Below are 21,936 nucleotides of genomic sequence, written 5' to 3'. Positions count from 1 at the left end.
TAGATGGGGCCAGTAGTGTGTAATGGGACTTATAGAGGAGGCCTTACAAGACAGGAAAAGGGTTAGAGAGCGAGAAGTGAAGAGTTTGAGTAGTAGAAGAAGAAGAAGAAGAAGAAGAAGAAGAAGAAGAAGAAGAAGAAGAAGAAGAAGAAGAAGAAGAATGCACTGATAAATGTCCCTCATGTAGGTAATGGTAAATGATTACAGAACTGCAAAAAAAGTCATGTTAAGACCCTTTCAAGTCAACCACAAGTCCATTTAACACAATAAGAAACTGTATTTTCAGTCATTTAATACAAGACAATATTTTTGCTCTGTACTGTACATAAAGATAAACATTAATAACAAGATGCCAAGCTTCAGATGAGAAGAAATAAAGCTTAATACAGCACACAGTGATGAAGTAGAGTTCCTGTTACCACCCAAAGGTTGACAGAGACTTAACCTTCTCACACCACAACAAACATCCGATCAGCTCATTTCTCCTATGAATTGCTTTTTGAAAACATAAATAAAGAAGAGATGCAGGTTAAAATGTCAAGTGCTCCAGTGAAGATGTGTGCTCCTGTAGATGTTTGATGAGATAAGTGAAGTCTGAGCTTTGTGCCCTGTGGTTTTTATTCTGGTGGATTATAAAAAGCTCCGCCCACAAGCCACTAATCAGGAAGCTGCAGTGTATGAAACTTTCAGCACTTACAGAAAAGCACACAAATTCATCATTAGTGTATTTAATATTCTAACACTGAGTACAAGGCACTATGACCGATGATGATGATGATGATGATGATGATGATGATGATGATGATGATGATGATGATGATGATGATGATGGGTGAAAACTGGCAGGTGATCAAAATTGGTTTGAAAAATGTCTAAAAGAAATAGGATGAAATAGAGCATAAAAAAATCCTAAAAGGATGTGATAAAGGTAAACTTTTGTTTTCCTTGTTTTAGATCACGGTCTTGTAACGTTTTTTTTTTTATGTATAACAAATTTTGTTTAAAAACAATGGAGAATGCAATCTCTTTTTTTGCTGCATGACTTTTCACATCTCTCGACCTGATAAGAAGCTTCAAATCATCACAGCTCTTCAGCACACACACACACACACACACACACACACACACACACACACACACACACACACACACACACACACACACACACACACACAAAGATAAAGCTGAGAGTATTGTGGAACATTTCATTGTGGTTTTAGCTCGCTGTACCTTCCTGTTTACCAGAGCAGAAAGATTTATACTGCAGAGCAAAACGACAAATAAAACAACAAACCCTATATTTTTGCTGCCACTCTCCTGTAACTACATACACTAAATAAAATAAAATAAAATAAAATAAAATAAAATAAAAAAAAATAAAATAAAATAAAATAAAATAAAATTCGTATTTCTGAACTCTGTACATGCTGAATGAAAAAAACCTATGTATTATGCTATCATAATGAGTTCAGTAATATAATATAATATAATATAATATAATATAATATAATATAATATAATATAATATAATATATAATAAAATACAATAAAATAAAATAAAATAAAATAAAATATAATATTAACCTGCAATTTGAGCTGTGGTATAAATGTACAGTATGGAACGAATGGATTGTTATTTAAATGGAGCCAGCATGAGCTTCTACATATCTACATCATGTGTACATCAAATTCATAATTGCACTTGAAAAGGAAAGAAAAAAACAACATGAGTGTGGTCTGAGACAAACAAGAATAGCCACACATCCTGTGGAAAGTTTGAGATGAGAAACTGATGGTGTTTGTGTGAAAAGCGACTCGGCGGTCGGAGCGGCCTGCAGAGATGAAACACTCAGAGCTGCAGTGTGTGAAGGGGCGAAGAGACAAAAAGAGATACGAAACCACTAAACTCACCTTAGCACACACACGCACGCACACACAAACACACACACACACGCACTCACAGACACACATACACACACACACACACACACACACACACACACACACACACACACACACACACACACACACACACACACACACAGACGCATACACACAGATGCACACATACACACACAGGCGCATGCATATACACATATACTCACACACATTATGACAGATCATTTCATTATTTCGGTTTTGAAATTATGATGTGGCCTAGATGGGAATGGAGAGGGGGGGAGAGAGAGAGAGAGAGAGAGAGAGAGAGAGAGAGAGAGAGAGAGAGAGAGAGAGAGAGAGAGAGAGAGAATGTGATTGGTTGATGTCACACAGTGGTGAAGGAGGAGCTGCTTTAAGGCCTGAAATAAACTCCACCCACATCCACACTGATGTCTTCTATGATCATGATTCAGAAAATGAGGCACCAGATATGAGAGAGAGAGAGAGAGAGAGAGAGAGAGAGAGAGAGAGAGAGAGAGAGAGAGAGAGAGAGAGAGAGAGAGAGAGAGAGAATGTGATTGGTTGATGTCACACAGTGGTGAAGGAGGAGCTGCTTTAAGGCCTGAATTAAACTTCACCCACATCCACACAGACATCTTGTTCATTAACAGAATTTAGAAAAAGAGCCATTAGACAGTTCTCAATCTTTAGGTGAAGCTTATATGGGTTTGTAGTTTAAGGGATTTTTAAGGATTTATTATAATATCAATATTTTGCTCCTTATGTACACTATAATAGCCAATAGTCCAAGTATGTGGAGACACCTGACTATCACACCATCTGTGGTTCTTCTCCAAACTGCTTGTACACCATTGTATAGAAATATCTTTATATGCAGCAGCTTTACAGTTTCGCTTCAAAACACTGTTCCAGCATGACAAAGCCACTGAGCTCCATGAGGACACGGTGTCAAGGTCAAGGTTGACTCTGACTCTTACTCATCCACACTGAGCAGCTTTGGATGAACTGGAACTAGAGTCTCCTCAACACCCCGATATCAGAGTCTGATCTCACTAATGCCCTTGTGAATGAATGAATGAACACAAAACCCCACAGTCACACTCCAACCTCTAGTGGGAAGCTTCCCAGAAATGTGGAGATGATCAACAGTTACATGAACGTGATGATCAGGAACTCACTAATTTTTTGATGGCATGATGCTATGAGTAGGATCTTGGTGGTTACAGAAGCTTATGGGCCTCAGGTTGACCTCAAGGTGACTAATTATCTTGGAAGTCCAGTAAATTGTACCTGAAAAATGAAAATACAAAAGAAACACTGTGTACATTTATTTTTTATAGAACTTAAGCTTAAGCTTTTAAAGATCTCAGAACATTTCCACCAACAAATGAAATATTTAAATTTACAAAAACACATAAAAAAACATATAAAGAACAAATATAACAAATTAATTTATTTGCTTACTTTCAATAAATTAAAAATAAATAAATAAATAAATAAATAAATAAATAAATAAATAAATAATAATAATAAATAAAAAAAAATAAAAAAAAATAAAATCAAATATTTATGTTATGGACCATGATGCAACTGGAGATCAGTAACTTGCTCTAATCTTTGAAATTCTACATTATTGATTCAGTTTACTTAGTAATTTACTAATTTACTACTGAACCAGATTTTACTCTTATTTTTATCTCCTGCTTATATTCTGTTTGTCAAATCTGGTAAAAATTAAATTTCAAATCATAAAAATTCACCCAATTATGTAAAAAAAGAAGAATATGAACAACGTAGTGTCAATTTTTAAATCATACGAAACATTCCTTTTTGTAAACATTATTCTTAGGAAAGAAAGATCAGTTAAAATATTATTGCATTATTCACTGATTTTTATTGAGTTCATTATGTACACTGTTCCAAAAACAACAACAACAACAACAACAACAACAACAACAAAAAGAAGGGCAACAACAAGGGCAACACCCCCGATCCAACATCACACAACTCTGTATAGTTGATGCTACTTATATATTGGTCACAAGGTTGCCAAAACAAACAAACAAAACACAATGAAACAAATATAAATTAAGAAATTCTAGCTAAACATTAATTTCTGTCAAGAAATCATAATTTGATGAGCATGTTTAAAACCTGTGAGGAGGAGCCACAGTAAATAGCTTATGTCTGTGATGTCAGAGCTTCACATAAATCTTTTCCACTTACTGAGATGTGCTCAGTTTGATCGTCTGACAGGAGAGCAAGAGGAATCATGCTCTACTCAGACCTCGCACTGAAGATGACGATGAAGATGATGCTGATGTGGATTACAGCGATGCTTTTTAATAAAACCGGTAAGTGTGGATGCTTTGTAATGTTCCTGATCGTACTGTACATATTATTTTGTGACTTTAGTATTTAAGGCTGAAACGCCATTTTAAGGAAGTCGGAAAATTAATCATAGCTTTATTTAATAAAAAAAAGACCTACAAGGCAAAATGACATTATTAACACTTTGCAGTTAGCTTGCTAATATTAGTAACATTCATTGCTGCTAATGTTATCTCGTGTTAGTCACAATATTAAAAAAAAACTATTAAATGTGTTACTATAAAGTTTTGAATAAAGTTTATTTTTATTTATTCATGTTTCAACCTTTCTTTTCAATTTCTGTTAGACTCCGCAGAGATACAATACATCTCTCAGCCGAATCCACTGCTCGCTGCTGATGTTGGTGATAACGTGACTCTGCACTGCTTTAGATCAGGAGGAGAAAACACCGGAGTTATCTACTGGTACAAGCAAAAAGTCGGACACGAGCCTCGTGTGATGATCACGGTTCAACACGAACCCAATTACGAAGATGAGTTCCAGCCTCCAAAATTCAGCATCGAGAGAGAAGAAACGAGCGTTCATTTAAAAATCGCTAACGTGGGACCGTCGGACGAAGCCGTGTATTACTGCGGATGCAGAAAATTTTTGACAATGTTTGGAAATGGAACATTTTTATCAGTCAGGGGTAAGAATTTTGGTTCGATGTATTGTATTTTAAATTGATGTATTCTTCTGTCAGAGCTGCGGTTAGAGAAAGATAATGAACACCTTCTGCGTGTGGCAGAAAATATACTATATTTGAAAGCATGTACTTCTGGACTAGATATTCATATTGAATCTGAAAATATAAAAGGAACCAAACCAATTTTTGTCTGTATCACACTGAGCAGATGACAGAGATGTAAAAGTGAGTGTGTGGCAGCGCGGCGTGTCGGACTCGGTTCCTGCAGGAGCCTCAGTGACTCTGCAGTGCTCGGTTCTCTCTGAGAGCAGAGCAGCAGAACTCCAAGTGCTCTGGTTCAGAGCTGCTCCACCACAATCCCATCCTCAAATCATTTACACTCATCACAACAGCAGCCGTCAGTGTGAGAGCGACTCTTCTACACACACCTGTGTGTACAACTTCTCCAAGAACATCCTCAGCCTCAATGATACTGGAACTTATTACTGTGCTGTGCTCCTGGGTGGGAAGATCATCTTAGGGAACGGGACACGAATACAGATGGGTAAGAAGTAAGAGGTTTTATTAGTGAACTGGAGGGTTTCTTTATCTCCGTGTTGTAGCAGTGTTTATATTGTGATGTTTACTGTGTGACAGAGAGATCTCTGGGTCCTGTAATGATCTACATCTCCATGGCTTTGGGACTGTGTTTGGTTGTGATCTTCACTTTAATCTTTGCTCTAACTTATGAAGGGACAAACGGTGATAATTACAGCGGTAAGTATGCATTATGGCTAGTTATTACATTATTATAAATAGAAATGTAAATTTTATAGAGCTAAAAGTATGTGGACACTCGACCATCACACCCAGAGGAGACCATCATCTCTTTGTTTTTATAATAAGCACCAATCTTCTCTATGAGTACATTCATGAGATCAGACTCTGATATCAGGATGTTATGGAGACTCCAGTTCCAGTTCATCCCAAAGGTGTTTAGTGGCGTTGAGTCAGAGTCAGGGCTCTGTTAAGGACACTCGAGTTCTTCCAGTCTAACCTTCACCTCCGCACCGTGTCTTCATGACACTTAGGGACTTACTACAGCAAGAAAAAAAGACATTCAATACAATTGTTTGTTTTCAAATTTATCGCACCAGTTTCGAAACGAACCAAAAAGATCTGTGATGGTCAGGTGTTCACGGATGTCCAAGAAATTATACATCATAATCAAAAATTTAGCACAACATGGACATGTCATATATCAAAACACTCAGCACGATGAGGGGAACTGACGTCACGTGTAGCCCCGCCCCCAAAATTAGCGAAATTAAAAATTTAGCACAACATGGACATGTGACATATCAAAACACTCAGCATGATGAGGGGAACTGACGTCACGTGTAGCCCCGCCCCCAAAATTAGCGAAATTAAAGATTTAGCACAACATGGACATGTGACATATCAAAACACTCTGCACGATGAGGGAACTTGCCACGAGCAAGCACATTCACATTTTCTTTAGGAAATGTACCGTTCTAGTTTGTTTTATTCCTCTTATACCTCAGCAAATTTCAGAAAATTTCAACAATCAACAATGAAACATTTATAAAATCTAATTATGAAGAACACAAAAGTTTAACAATAAACAATCAGTGTCATAAATTTTGTCTCCTTTTGTCAGTGAGACTCAAACAAGGTTCTGTGACCGAAAAGACCCTCGACAAGGTAAATATTCAACATTTGGGAGAACGTTGCTTTTTAAATGGACATGCAATTTGTTTTGAGACAAAAAGTCTAATAATTCAGATTTCTCTCATTGGTAATCGCCTGTCTGTTCCTACAGGACTGTGACACTGTGGAGCTGAATTACGCTGCCTTACATTTTAAAGAGCGGAGAGACAAAAGAGGAAGAGTCAAGAAACAACAAGCTAATACAGATATTATCTATTCTGATGTCCGACATCTTTCTGTAACTTAGAGTTTAGTTATCAAAATCCATAGAATGTAAGGGATGACGTGACATAAGTGTACTTTTACCACAAACGTGGTTATTTTTCTATAACATCTGATGATAAAGTATTTAATGGCTTGTATAATACAGCAATTTGCAAATGTTTAAAGTTTTTGCTGTTGTAGCTTGGCATCCTTTCCTACTTTAACTATTAAAAGTCAAGATACTCACGAGAAACACACTGATGAAAAATGAATATATTTGCTAGGTAATAATAATAATAATAATAATAATAATAATAATAATAATAATAATAATAATAAGAGAGAGAGAGAGAGAGAGAGAGAGATAGCAAGAAATGGATATATATATACATAGATAGATAGATAGATAGATAGATAGATAGATAGATAGATAGATAGATAGATAGATAGATAGATAGATAGATAGATAGATAGATAGATAGATAGATAGTGTGAGAGAGAGAGAGAGAGAGAGAGAGAGAGGGAGGGAGGGAGGGAGGGAGGGAGGGAGAGATACATAGAAGAGAGAGAGAAAGAGAGAGATAGCGAGAAAGGGATAGAGAGAGAGAGACACAGACAGATAGAGAGACACAGACAGATAGAGAGACACAGAGAAATAGAAAGACAGACAGAGAGAGAAAGAGACAGACAGAGAGTGACAATGACAGAGTGAGACATTGAGAGAGAGAGAGAGAGAGAGAGAGAGAGAGAGAGAGAGAGAGAGAGAGAGAGAGAGAGAGAGAGAGAGAGAGAGAGAGAGAGAAGCACATGAGATGTGCAGTACATTCTTTTAATCTGATAATCACAGAGAAGTGGAACAGATATTATGTGACTGTGTGTGAGAGATTGCATGAATAAAGGGAAAATACAACTTTATACTATTTACATAATCTAATAATACGTCATTGTACCCATCATATTGTATGTGGTTGAGTTGAAGGTTTTTTCTTCCTATAATGTATTTTGAGATGTGAACTTTACATTGTTGAACCTGATGGTGGTCCAGTGGCAGGATCCTGGGCTCTAACCCAGCCACTGGTCTCAAACCTGTGAAAAATGGGAGGGTTGCATCAGTAAGGGCATCAGGAGGAAAACCTGCACCAAATCTGCCATGTGGACCAGATGCTCCTCTGTGGTGACCCTGAACAGGAAGCAGCCACTACAACAAGAGCAACTTTACACCATTAAACTATTCAAAATGATGGAAATTATACTGAAGCAGTGGGAGTTTATTATCAGTGAGAGTGACCTGAGGACACGGGGTCTGTCTTACGTCTTGAGGAAACAAAAGTTTAACTAAACAAAGTCTCTTAAAACCTCCTAACTCAGTTGTGTTCGCTTCATGAGGATTTCAGACACTCAGTGAGTAGACGCCGGCTCCATGTGGTGTTTGAGGACAACAACCTCCTCATCATTACACAATTATCAGACAGTATCTGACTGTAGAAAGGACATTATTCATAATAACACTGTCTGGTGTTTATAACAGTTTATAATCACACCCTCCAGTGTCACCCAAATGAGGATGAGGTTCACTTTTGTGTCTGGTTCCTCTCAAGGTTTCTTCCTCTTCCAACTAAGGGAGTTTTTCCTTGCTTTCCTCACGTTATGTACTATACATTTTACATTCTGTAAAGCTGTTTTGAGACAATGTTAAGTTAAATAAAACTGAATTGAATAAAAAAAAAAAATAAATTCCAAAGGTCTTCCTCCAACATTTACATGACAGTGGAATGAATTTTTTTTGACATAACAGGATTTATATTTTTATTTCTATCCCACTATTTATTATTTATTTTAATATGTACTTTATTTATGCTTGTATGTCATTTAAGTCATGTGACCTCACCTTTTTTCCCCCCTATTTCCTTTCTTTTTTTTCTGTGTTGGCCTTTTTTTTGTTGCTGTTATAATTCCAATAAAAATATAATTGAAAAAAAAGAGATGTGAAGGATATTATTTACTTTTCAAACATTGACCTGGAGTTCAGGGATCATGTTGGTAAGGAGCAAGTTTAAAAAAAAAACAAATGCAGCAGTAAAAACAGAACATTTTTTTATTCTAAAGAAATATGTTTAAAACACGATGCCTCGAAAGAGACGTAAATGAAAACGTTTAAAAACGTCGGTTTTAATCCTCAGTTGTTTGTTGTTCAGTTTTCCAGCCTAATGAAAACACCTTTACCTCCAACATAAGGACGTGAACCAAACAAGTAACAGTGAACACTGAATGTCCTGAGCCAACTGGGTGAAATGTGGATTTAATAAATACATAAATAAATAAATAAATAAATAAATAAATAAATAAATAAATAAATAAATAAATAAATAAATAAATAAATAACATAGAAAATGTTCTTTATTAATTTTCTTTATTACCGATTTGAGTGGAATGATGATAAGAACTTCTGCTTAAAGTTACATTTTGCTGTGAGGGTTAAATGGATCTGGACCTCTGCATGAAGATATACATTTTCCTCATAGACATAAAAATAGCTAGTGAAGGTAATAAGGAGAAAAAATCTAAAATATCATATTCCAAAAAAATAAAAAAAAAATCTATTTTAACGTTCCTTTAATTTTTCTTAATATTTTTTGTTTTTTTGTCCTTTTATAGTTACATCTCGTAGAACAGGCATAAGCGGTACTACAAGTAATTAACAGAAAAGCAAAAACTTAGCGTGCTTCCTTTTTTTGCCCCAGACATGTGGTTAACAAAACCGTTGTACAAAAATAGAATCATAGCAGAAAAGGAAATTTAACTCATGACTTGAAGCAGCCAATCAGATAAAAGCTTCTGGAACAGAAAACTCAGTGCTTTCATCATCAGGTCACTTTTCAGCAGCTCCACCTTGAGGGTGCTTCCCTGTCTAAAGATGATGCCTCTGTGGATTCTTGTCTTATCTCTTAACATAAGAAGTAAGTTTTAAAGAGTTTTTAAGAAAACAAATTATACATATTATTTAATTCTGATTTCATTTTATTGATTTTAATTAATTCTTCATTGCAGCCCAAGCTGTGGATTTTTCCAGACCATCGTTTCTCTCGGCCAAACCTGGAGAACATGTTACTCTAAACTTCTCATTTGGACATTTTAATCCTACTGAAAGTGTTTTCTGGTACAAACAAAAATTTGGAGAAATGCCTCAAGAAATAGGAAAAATATTATCGTATAAGGACATCGACATTTCGACTGAGTTTAAGACGTCAGGATTTGTATTGGAGGAAAAAGATAAGAACGTTTCTCTTATAATTCCACATATAAAAGACAAAGACGAAGGACTTTACTTCTGTGCAAAAAGTTACCTGGACAATACTTTTTTATCCAGTGGAACGTTCTTGGCTGTAAAAGGTAAATCTCCACTGTTTGTTCTGTTCAAACTGCCATATTTAATTAACTTATTAAAACTGCCATATTTAATTTACTAATTAATAAGTTAAGGTTTATGGTTTTTATTTACTTGCTGGTTTCTAGTCACTTTTTTGTAATAATGGTGAATAAACTATATTAAATCTAGAAATCAATTTTTTTCTTTAGGATTTATTTAACAATATTTAAACATTTGGAATCTGAACACAGAATTTCATGTTGTTGTTTTTTTTTCTTTCTTTTTTTCTTCATTTGCATATTCTGTTAATTCATGTCCAGTTTTAGTCATTTTGATCATTTCTACATAATATTCCACTTATATTTGAAAATAAATTAATAAAATTGACTACTGCACCTTTAAATCAATCTAAAACCAACGTAAACTAATAACTATAATATTGTCAGAAGAAGAAACAATTCTTATAAAATGTAAAATTACAAATTAAGTTTTATTTATTTTATGTCTATTCACTATTTAAATGAATTACAGGGGTTCAGTAGATGAACAAGGTTCAAACCGTCAGTGTAGACGGAGGCTCGGTTTTACTCAGCTACAGATTCTGAAGGAAAACAAACAAACAAACAACAACAACAACAACAACAACAACAACAACAACAACAACAACAACAACAATCCCCATAGTGATGTCCAGTCCTTGAGCATGTCCCATGTAGAATTCACTTATTTTTGTTTTAACATTTTTATACGAGCGTTTCCGCAGTTTTATTATTGCATCAGCAGAAGCTTAAAGGCATCAAATCAAATTTTTAATAGATAATCAGTGGAGCTAAATAGCTGAAACCACACTGAGAACAAATTTTGAACTGTTTTCAGTTTAAAAAGATAATCTTTAATGTGTTATGTAACACAAACTTGTGGGATGTGGTAGCTCAGTGCTTAAGGTGTTGGACGGTCATGAGTCTGAAGACCAGGTCCACCACGCTGCCACTGCTGGGCCCTTGAGTAAGGCCCTTAACCCTCAATTGCTCAGTTGTATAAATGGAAATAAAAATGTAAGTCACTCTGGATAAGGGCTTCTGCCGAATGCCATAAATGTGAATGAAAACATCTGAGATCTTACTGTCTTTATTACGCTAAACAGGTGACGGAGATGCAAAAGTCTCAGTGTTTCAGCGCGGCCTGTGGGACTCGGTCCGGTGTGAGAGCGGCTCTTCTACACACAGCTGTGTGTACAACTTCTCCAAGAACATCCTCAGCCTCAATGATACTGGAACTTATTACTGCGCTGTGGCACTGTGTGGGAAGATCATCTTCGGGAACGGGACACAAACACCGATAAAGAAAGATCCAGAAATGGGTTGGTAAAAAAATATCTGAAAGCTAAAAAAAATTAGCTAGGTTTTGTTAGACTTACAGCATTTAGCAGACTTTCTAATCCAGAGTGATTGATTTTTGTGCCATTTTTATATGGTAGAGCAATTAAGAGTTAAGGGCTTTGCTCATGGGCTCAGTAGCAGTAGCTTGGTGTACATGGGGTTTAAACTCACAAGCCTTTGAGCCGTAAGCCAACACCATTACCAATGAGCTACAGTACCACATCTCACACTCTCTTGTCTATTTCTTTGAAGTGATCTACCTCCCTGTAGTGGTGGTCCTGTGTGTGGTTGTGATCTTCGCTCAAGCTTTTATAATCTGTAAAATGAGATACTGGGAACAATTTAGAGGTGAGTCTCGGATCATACATATGTGTGGCTTTCATGATATATACTGTAATATATGATACCAACAATAAAACTTTTAGATTCAGCAAAAATAAAAGCAACTGTTGGCATTTTTTAAAATGTTTTTCCAAATCCAGAAATATTCACACCGAACAATGATGTACATCAGCCACATGAAAAACTTAGAAAGACGTAGAGATAGAGAGATAAATACAAATGATTTAAAAATACTGACTTTTTAAATGAACAAACAAACACAAAATACCCAAGTTAATATATTTCTTCTCTCTACAGTGAGATCTCAAAAATGTTCTGCAACAGAAAAAAACTCCAGTCAGGTAAATTGTTGTAAATTGATCCTAAATGCTATTTTAACAAAGCACTTTGGTTTTAAATAAAGTACCGTTTGTGTTCGTTGCCACAGGGTCACGATGCAGAGGAGTTGAATTACGCTGCTTTACATTTCAATAAGAAGAAGAAGAATACCAAGAGACTGAAAAGAAAGGGAAAAGATGCTGAAGATTTTTGTGCTTATTCTACAGTGAGATCTGCGACCTAGAAAAAAATCTGTTAAATTAATTATTTAATTTATTAATTCATTTTTTAATGTAATTTATTAATTGATATCTTATATCTTTAGCATTATATATATATATATATATATATATATATATATATATATATATATATATATATATATATATATATATATATATATTCCCAGGAATGATATCTGAGAGGTTAATTTTATAATTTTATGTCTATTTTTCTGTGTGAAGATCAAAGCCGTCAAACATTTTCTTCATGTAGTTATAATAGTGTTTAGTGACAAAATAATCTAAACATTTTCGATGTGTTAATTCTGTAATTGTGCACACGAGTAAAACTTACTCCAAGTGCATTTTTAGTTTTTCTATATTAAAGTGAACATTTCCTGCTCTCGTAGCTATCTGTTTATTTCACTGTCACTCTCATTCATTTTCTACCGCTTATCCGAACTTCTCGGGTCACAGGGAGCCTGTGCCTATCTTAGGCGTCATAGGGCATCGAGGCAGGATACACCCTGGACGGAGTGCCAACCCATCACAGGGCACACACACAAACATTCTCATTGACTCACACACTATGGACAATTTTCCAGAGATGCCCATCAACCTACCATGCATGTCTTTGGACCGGGGGAGGAAACCAGAGTCAGTAAGGGCATCAGGAGTAAAACCTACATCAAATCTGACATGTGGACCTCTGACATGTGGACCTCTGACATGTGGACCTCTGACATGTGGACCTCTGACATGTGGACCTCTGACATGTGGACCAGATGCTCCTCTGTGGTGACCCTGAACAGGAAGCAGCCACAACAACAAGAGCAACTTTACACCATTAAACTATTCAAAATGATGGAAATTATACTGAAGCAGTGGGAGTTTATTATCAGTGAGAGTGACCTGAGGACACGGGGTCTGTCTTACGTCTTGAGGAAACAAAAGTTTAACTAAACAAAGTCTCTTAAAACCTCCTAACTCAGTTGTGTTCGCTTCATGAGGATTTCAGACATTTAGCGAGTAGACGCCAGCTCAATGTGGTGTTTGAGGACAACAACCTCCTCATCAATTATCAGACTGTATCTGATTGTAGAAATTATATTATTCATAATAACACTGTCTGGTGTCTATAACAGTTTATAATCACACCCTCCAGTGTCACCCAAATGAGGATGAGGTTCACTTTTGTGTCTGGTTTCTCTCAAGGACAGCAAGTTTTCGAGCGATTTACACCGAACTCGGACAGGTTCGTTAGGACCTTACTCCGGACGAAGTTTTTATTTCGGAGTTCTGACAGAATTTTCGGTTTTCCCGTAGTCGATGATCGAACATCCCATAGACTTAAATAGGGAATTCCGAAAAGTCCTCTAAGCTCTCACATACACAATACATCCAACATTAAGAACTGCATGTACTGTTCTATGCAGTATAATAAGTAGAATCCCATAATGACTGCAGTATTGACATGAAATGTCCAAACCCTCAGTAGCCACTTTTTGCCAAAAGTATTGGCACCCCACCGGGTATTCTGGTGACGTCACTCGACACCACGTGATGTCACGTGTAGCCCAGCCCCCAAAGCAAGCGAAATTAAAAATTTGCACAACATGGACATGTGGCATATCAAAACACTCAGCACAATGAGGGGAACTGCTCCACGGGTATTCTGGTCACGTCACGTGACGACACGTGACGTCACGTGTCGTCACGTGAAAATAAAAAAATTGTACAACATGGACATGTGACATATCAAATCACTCAGCACAATGAAGGGAACTGCCCCACGAGTATTCTGGTAACGTCACGAGAAAATTTAAAATTTGCACAACATGGACATGTGACATATCAAAACACTCAGCACAATGAGGGAAACTGCGCCACGGGTATTTTGGTCATGTCACATACTCATGTCCGCTCACCTCCAAAAGTATTGGCACCCTAGCCGTCCAGTAGCTTTCACAATCTTTCTGTCCACCCGCCTCCAAAATGCACCGGCCTTTGCGAATACTTGCACCATCAAAGCCAACTTTAAAGTTTGTCATGACGAACTTTACAAATCTAGTAAAAACAGAATATTTCTTTATTTTAAAGAAAGATCTTTAAAACACAATGACTGGACAGAGACGTAAATGAAAACGTTTAAAAACGTAGGTTTTAATCCTCAGTTGTTTGTTGTTCAGTTTTCCAGCCTAATGAAAACACCTTTACCTCCAACATGAGGACGTGAACCAAACAGGTAACAGTAGTACTGAATGTCCTGAACCAACTGGGTGAAATGTGGATTTAAAAAAAACAAACAAACAAACAAACAAACAAACAAACAAACAAACAAATAAATAAATAAATAAATAAATAAATAAATAAATAAATAAATAACATAGAAAATGTTCTTTATTAATCTTCTTTATTACCGATTTGAGTGGAATGATGATAGGAACTTCTGCTTAAAGTTACATTTTGCTGTGAAGGTTAAATGGATCTGGACCTCTGCATGAAGATATACATTTTCCTCATAGACATAAAAATAGCTAGTGAAGGTAATGAGGAGAAAAAAATCTAAAATATCATATTCCAAAAATTAAAAATCTGTTTTAACGTTCCTTTAACTTTTCTTAGTAATTTTTTTTTGGCCTTTTATAGTTACATCTCATAGACCAGGCATAAGCGGTAGTACAAGTAATTAACAGAAAAGCAAAAACTTAGCGTGCTTCCTTTTTTTGCCCCAGACTTGTGGTTAACAAAACCGTTGTACAAAAATAGAATCATAGCAGAAAAGGAAATTTAACTCATGACTTGAAGCAGCCAATCAGATAAAAGCTTCTGGAACAGAAAACTCAGTGCTTTCATCATCAGGTCACTTTTCAGCAGCTCCACCTTGAGGGTGCTTCCCTGTCTAAAGATGATGCCTCTGTGGATTCTTGTCTTATCTCTTAACATAAGAAGTAAGTCTCAAAGAGTTTTTAAGAAAACAAATTATACCTATTATTTAATTCTTATTTCATTTTACTGATTTTAATTATTTCTTCATTGCAGCCCAAGCTGTGGATTTTTCCAGACCATCGTTTCTCTCGGCCAAACCTGGAGAACGTATTACTCTTAACTGCTCATTTGGACATTTTAATCCTAAAGAAAGTCTTTTCTGGTACAAACAAAAAATTGGAGAAATGCCTCAAGAAATAGGAAAAAGAATAACGTATAAGGACATCGACATTTCGACTGAGTTTAAGACGTCAGGATTTGTATTGGAGGTAAAAGATAAGAACTTTTCTCTGATAATTCCACATATAAAAGACAAAGACGAAGGACTTTACTTCTGTGCAAAAAGTTTCCTGGACGATATTTTTTTATCCAGTGGAACGTTCTTGGCTGTAAAAGGTAAATCTCCACTGTTTGTTCTGTTCAAACTGCCATATTTAATTGACTTAAATTAATAAGGTAAGGTTTTTTTATTTACTTGCTCTTTTTTTTTCTTTTGTAATAATGGTGAATAAACTGTATTATCTAGAAATCTAATTTTCTTAGGATTTATTTAACAAGATTTAAACATTTGAAATCCGAACACAGAATTTCATGTTTTTTTTGCTTCATTTGCATATTCTGTTATTTCATGTCCAGTTTTATTCATTTTGATCATTTCTACATAATATTCCACTTATATTTGAAAGTAAATTAATAAAATTGACTACTGCACCTTTAAATCACCGTAAACTAATAACTATAAAACTGTCAGAAGAAGAAACAATTCTTATAAAATGTAAAATTACAATTAAAATGTTATTTATTTTTATGTCTATTCTCACGATGTAAATGAATTACAGGGGTTCAGTAGATGAACAAGGTTCAAACTGTCAGTGTAGACGGAGGCTCGGTTTTACTCAGCTACAGATTCTGAAGGAAAACCAACAACAACAACAACAACAATCCCTATAGTGATGTCCAGTCCTTGAGCATGTCCCATGTAGAATTCACCTATTTTTGTTTTAACATTTTTATACGAGCATTACCGCAGTTTTATTATTGCATCAGCAGAAGCACAAAGGCATCAAATCAAATGTTTAATAGATAATCAGTGGAGCTAAATAGCTGAAACCACACTGAGAACAAATTTTGAACTGTTTTTAGTTTAAAAAGATAATCTTTAATGTGTTATGTAACACAAACTTGTGGGATGTGGTAGCTCAGTGCTTAAGGTGTTGGATGATCATGAGTCTGAAGACCAGGTCAAACATGCTGCCATTGCTGGGCTCTTGAGTAAGGCCCTTAACCCTCAATTGCTCAGTTGTATAAATGGAAATAAAAATGTAAGTCACTCTGGATAAGGGCTTCTGCCAAATGCCATGAATGTGAATGAAAACATCTGAGATCTTACTGTCTTTATTACGCTAAACAGGTGACGGAGATGCAAAAGTCTCAGTGTTTCAGCGCGGCCTGTGGGACTCGGTCCGGTGTGAGAGCGGCTCTTCTACACACACCTATGTGTACAACTTCTCCAAAAACCTCCTCAGCCTCAATGATACTGGAACTTACTACTGCGCTGTGGCACTGTGTGGGAAGATCATCTTCGAGAACCGTACAGAAATACAGATGGAGAAAGGTCCAGAATTGGGTTGGTAAAAAAATATCTGAAAGCTAAAAAAATATTATCTAGGTTTTGTTAGGCTTACAGCATTTAGCAGACTTTGTAATCCAGAGTGATGAATGTTTTATGTCATTTTTATATGGTAGAGCAATTAAGGGTTAAGGGCTTCGCTCAGGGGCTCAGTAGCAGTAGCTTGGTGTACATGGGGTTTAAACTCACAAGCCTTTGAGCTGTAAGCCAACACCATTACCAATGAGCTACAGTACCACATCTCACACTCTCTTGTCTATTTCTTTGAAGTGATCTACCTCCCTGTAGTGGTGGTCGTGTGTGTGGTTGTGATCTTCGCTCAAACTTTTTTAATCTGTAAAATGAGATACTGGGAACAATTTAGAGGTGAGTCTCGGATCATACATATGTGTGGCTTTCATGATATATACTGTAATATATGATAACAACAATAAAACTTTTAGATTCAGCAAAAATAAAAGCAACTGTGGGCATTTTTGAAAATGTTTTTCCAAAGACGTAGAGATAGAGCGATAAATACAAATGATTTAAAAATACTGACTTTTTAAATGAACAAACAAACACAAAATATCCATGTTATATATATATCCGTATTTCTTCTCTCTACAGTGAGATCTCAAAAATGTTCTGCAACAGAAAAAAACTCCAGTCAGGTAAATTGTTGTAAATTGATCCTAAATGCTCTTTTAACAAAGCACTTTGGTTTTAAATAAAGTACCGTTTGTGTTCATTGCCACAGGGTCACGATGCAGAGGAGTTGAATTACGCTGCTTTACATTTCAATAAGAAGAAGAAGAATACCAAGAGAATGAAAAGAAAGGGAAATGATGCTGAAGATTTTTGTGTTTATTCTACAGTGAGATCTGAGACCTAGAATAAATCTGTTAAAATAATTAATTAATTAATTAATAATTTTTTTATTTAATTTATTAATTCATATCTTATATCTTTATCATATATATATATATATATATATTCCCAAGAATGACTGATTGTGATATTAGATCTGAGAGGTTAATTTTATGTCTATCTTTCTGTGTGAAGATCAAAGCCATCAAACATTTTCTTCATGTAGTTATAATAGTGTTTAGTGACAAAATAATCTACACACTTGCGATGTGTTAATTCCATAATTGTGCATGATGAAACTTGCTCCAAAGCATTTTTAGTTTTTCTATATTAAAGTGAACATTTCCTGCTCTCATAACTATCTGTTTAATCACTCTCACTCTCATTCATTTTCTACCGCTTATCTGAACTTCTCGGTTCATGGGGAGCCTGTGCCTATCTCAGGCATCATCGGGCATCGAGGCAGGATACATCCTGGACGGAGTGCCAACCCATCACAGGGCACACACACACACACACTCTCATTCACTCACAAACTATGGACAATTTTCCAGAGAAGCCAATCAACCTACCATGCGTGTCTTTGGACCGGGGGAGGAAACCGGAGTACCCGGAGGAAACCCCCGAGGCACGGGGAGAACATGCAAACTCCACACACACAAGGCGGAGGTGGGAATCGAACCCCGAATCTGGAGGTGTGAGGCGAACGTGCTAACCACTAAGCCACCTATTAACAATAGACATCTTCTTAAAGCAACTTTACATAACATATGAAACATAATACAAAGATTTTATATTCTAAAAACGTTCATGATTAATATTAGACTTCTATTTAAATGTCTTTGTATTTATCACCAATGAACAAGTCTGAGGTGACTGAGATGACTATGGTGAGGAAAAACTCCATTAGATGGAAGAGGAAGAAACCTTGAGAGGAACCAGACTCAAAAGTGAACCTCATCCTCATTTTTGTGACACTGGAGGGTGTGATTATAAACTGTTATAAACAACAGAGAGTGTTATTATGAATAATGTCCTTTCTACAGTCTGATAATTGTGTAATGATGAGGAGGTTGTTGTCCTCAAACACCACATGGAGTTGGCATCCAAAATCCTCTGAAATTGAAATGTTCTTATGTTCTGTGAAGCTGCATTATGACAATGTCTATCGATAAAATTACCACACAGTTAAAATTGAATTGAACTGAATTGAGCGATCAGATTGAATTTTTTTTTTCTAGTTTTTGGTGGCCATGTATATATAGGCTGCAAAGCATTCTAGAACTGAAGTTCAGCAGCGGATCTGTTGCTGATATGACATCATCATACAACACCGGCTTTAATTTGTTTCTTATTTTATTGCTGATTAAAGATTTTGGTGAAAAATGTTTGTGTAACATCCATAAAAACAGGTCAGAAACTTACAGATCAACAAAATCAATTTCTCAGACAATTTGATCTGAAGTAACTTACTATAGAGGCTTAGCCATAATAATAATAATAATAATAATAATAATAATAATAATAATAATAATAATAATAATAATAATAATAATAATAATAATAATAATAATAATAATAATAATAATAATAATAATAATAATAATAATAATAATAATAATAATATAGTTATTATGTGACTGTGTGTGAGAGATTGCATGAATAAAGGGAAAATAAAACTTTATACTATTTACATAATCTAATAATACGTCATTGTACCCATCATATTGTATGTGGTTGAGTTGAAGGTTTTTTCTTCCTATAATGTATTTTGAGACGTGAACTTTACATTGTTGAACCTGATGGTGGTCCAGTGGCAGGATCCTGGGCTCTAACCCAGCCACTGGTCTCAAACCCGTGAAAAATGGGAGGGTTGCATCAGTAAGGGCATCAGGAGGAAAACCTGCACCAAATCTGCCATGTGGACCAGATGCTCCTCTGTGGTGACCCTGAACAGGAAGCAGCCACAACAACAAGAGCAACTTTACACCATTAAACTATTCAAAATGATGGAAATTATACTGAAGCAGTGGGAGTTTATTATCAGTGAGAGTGACCTGAGGACACGGGGTCTGTCTTACGTCTTGAGGAAACAAAAGTTTAACTAAACAAAGTCTCTTAAAACCTCCTAACTCAGTTGTGTTCGCTTCATGAGGATTTCAGACACTCAGTGAGTAGACGCCGGCTCCATGTGGTGTTTGAGGACAACAACCTCCTCATCATTACACAATTATCAGACTGTATCTGACTGTAGAAATGACATTATTCATAATAACACTGTCTGGTGTTTATAACAGTTTATAATCACACCCTCCAGTGTCACCCAAATGAGGATGACGTTCACTTTTGTGTCTGGTTCCTCTCAAGGACAGCAAGTTTTTGAGCGATTTCCGACGTAATTTCCCGTTTTCCCGTAGTCGAAGGTCGAACATCCCATAGACTTGAATAGGGAATTCTGAAAAGTCCACTAAGCTCTCACACACACAACACATCTAACATTAAGAATTGCATGTACTGTTCTATGCAGTATAATAAGTAGAATCCCATAATGACTGCAGTATTGACATGAAATGTCCAAACCCTCAGTAGCCACTTTTTGCCAAAAGTATTGGCACCTCACCGGGTATTCTGATGACGTCACTCGACACCACGTGATGTCACGTGTAGCCCCGCCCCCAAAACAAGCGAAATTAAAAATTTGCACAACATGGACATGTGACATATCAAAACACTCAGCACAATGAGGGGAACTGCCCCACGGGTATTATGGTCACGTCATGTGACGTCATGTGATGTCACATGATGTCACGTGCAAACACGTGCACGACATGGACAAGTGACATATCAAAACACTCAGCACAATGAGGGGAACTGCCCCACGGGTATTCTGGTCATGTCATGTGACGTCACGTGACGTCACGTGAAATTTAACAATTTGCACAACATGGAAATGTGACATATCAAAACACTCAGCAAAATGAGGGGAACTACGTCACGGGTATTCGGATCACGTCACATGCTCATGTCCGCTCACCTCCAAAAGTATTGGCACCCTAGCGGTCCAGTAGCTCTCACAATCTTTCTGTCCACCCGCCTCCAAAATGCACCGGCCTTTGCGAATACTTGCACCATCAAAGCCAACATTAAAGATTGTCATGACGAACTTTACAAATCTAGTTTACTTTTCAAACTTTGCCCTGGAGTTCAGGGATCATGTTGGTAAGGAGCAAGTTTAATGAAAAAATATGCAAGAGTAAAAACGGAACATTTCTTTATTCTAAATAAAGATCTTTAAAACACGATGCCTCGACAGAGACGTAAATGAAAATGTTTAAAAACGTAGGTTTTAATCCTCAGTTGTTTGTTGTTCAGTTTTCCAGCCTAATGAAAACACCTTTACCTCCAACATGAGGATGTGAACCAAACCGGTAACAGTAGTACTGAATGTCCTGAACCAACTGGGTGAAATGTGGATTAAAAATAAATAAATAAATAAATAAATAAATAAATAAATAAATAAATAAATAACATAGAAAATGTTCTTTACTACTCCTCTTTATTACCGATTTGAGTGGAATGATGATAAGAACTTCTGCTTAAAGTTACATTTTGCTGAGAGGGTTAAATGGATCTGGACCTCTGCATACTGTACGTTAGAAAGATATACATTTTCCTCATAGACATAAAAATAGCTAGTGAAGGTAATAAGGGGAAACAAAATTTAAAATATCATATTCCAAAAAAATCAGTTTTAACGTTCCTTTTGACTTTTCATTAATTTTTTTTGTCCTTTTATAGTTACATTTCATAGAACAGGCATAAGCGGTAGTACAAGTAATTAACAGAAAAGCAAAAACTTAGCGTGCTTCCTTTTTTGCCCCAGACTTGTGGTTAACAAAACCGTTGTACAAAAATAGAATCATAGCAGAAAAGGAAATTTAACTCATGACTTGAAGCAGCCAATCAGATAAAAGCTTCTGGAACAGAAAACTCAGTGCTTTCATCATCAG

The 21,936-nt window shown here is 36.0% G+C and overlaps 3 protein-coding genes across 4 annotated transcripts; all 3 read left to right on the top strand.

The window, feature by feature from the left end:
- The first annotated feature begins 4,122 nt into the window (after nt 1-4,122).
- Nucleotides 4,123-7,084, top strand: LOC113646043. Of its 2 annotated transcripts, none has more exons than XR_007138249.1 (6): nt 4,123-4,256; nt 4,580-4,921; nt 5,127-5,469; nt 5,555-5,674; nt 6,579-6,622; nt 6,741-6,835. XR_007138249.1 is itself a non-coding variant. In XM_027152048.2 (6 exons), the coding sequence occupies exons 1-6, from the start codon at nt 4,175-4,177 to the stop codon at nt 6,873-6,875; spliced, it is 1,059 nt and encodes a 352-aa protein (XP_027007849.2). In that variant the 5' UTR covers nt 4,123-4,174; the 3' UTR covers nt 6,876-7,084. The 2 variants fall into 2 exon arrangements, 1 of the variants encoding a protein (XP_027007849.2); XM_027152048.2 differs by having other exon boundaries at nt 5,127-5,462; nt 6,741-7,084.
- A 2,555-nt stretch (nt 7,085-9,639) lies between these two features.
- Nucleotides 9,640-12,498, top strand: LOC113646002. The gene is made up of 6 exons (XM_047802138.1): nt 9,640-9,789; nt 9,881-10,222; nt 11,344-11,559; nt 11,831-11,926; nt 12,218-12,261; nt 12,348-12,498. The coding sequence occupies exons 1-6, from the start codon at nt 9,747-9,749 to the stop codon at nt 12,480-12,482; spliced, it is 876 nt and encodes a 291-aa protein (XP_047658094.1). The 5' UTR covers nt 9,640-9,746; the 3' UTR covers nt 12,483-12,498.
- Nucleotides 12,499-15,183: 2,685 nt separating this feature from the next.
- LOC125139152 lies at nt 15,184-18,399 on the top strand. Its single transcript, XM_047802137.1, has 6 exons — nt 15,184-15,410; nt 15,502-15,843; nt 16,859-17,074; nt 17,348-17,443; nt 17,687-17,730; nt 17,817-18,399. The coding sequence occupies exons 1-6, from the start codon at nt 15,368-15,370 to the stop codon at nt 17,949-17,951; spliced, it is 876 nt and encodes a 291-aa protein (XP_047658093.1). The 5' UTR covers nt 15,184-15,367; the 3' UTR covers nt 17,952-18,399.
- Nucleotides 18,400-21,936: the final 3,537 nt, after the last annotated feature.

Source organism: Tachysurus fulvidraco, chromosome 17 (genome assembly GCF_022655615.1).
Source record: "Tachysurus fulvidraco isolate hzauxx_2018 chromosome 17, HZAU_PFXX_2.0, whole genome shotgun sequence".
Lineage (NCBI taxonomy): Eukaryota > Metazoa > Chordata > Actinopteri > Siluriformes > Bagridae > Tachysurus > Tachysurus fulvidraco.
Note: the sequence above shows the minus strand (reverse complement) of the source record. Positions and strands in the feature narration are given on the sequence as shown.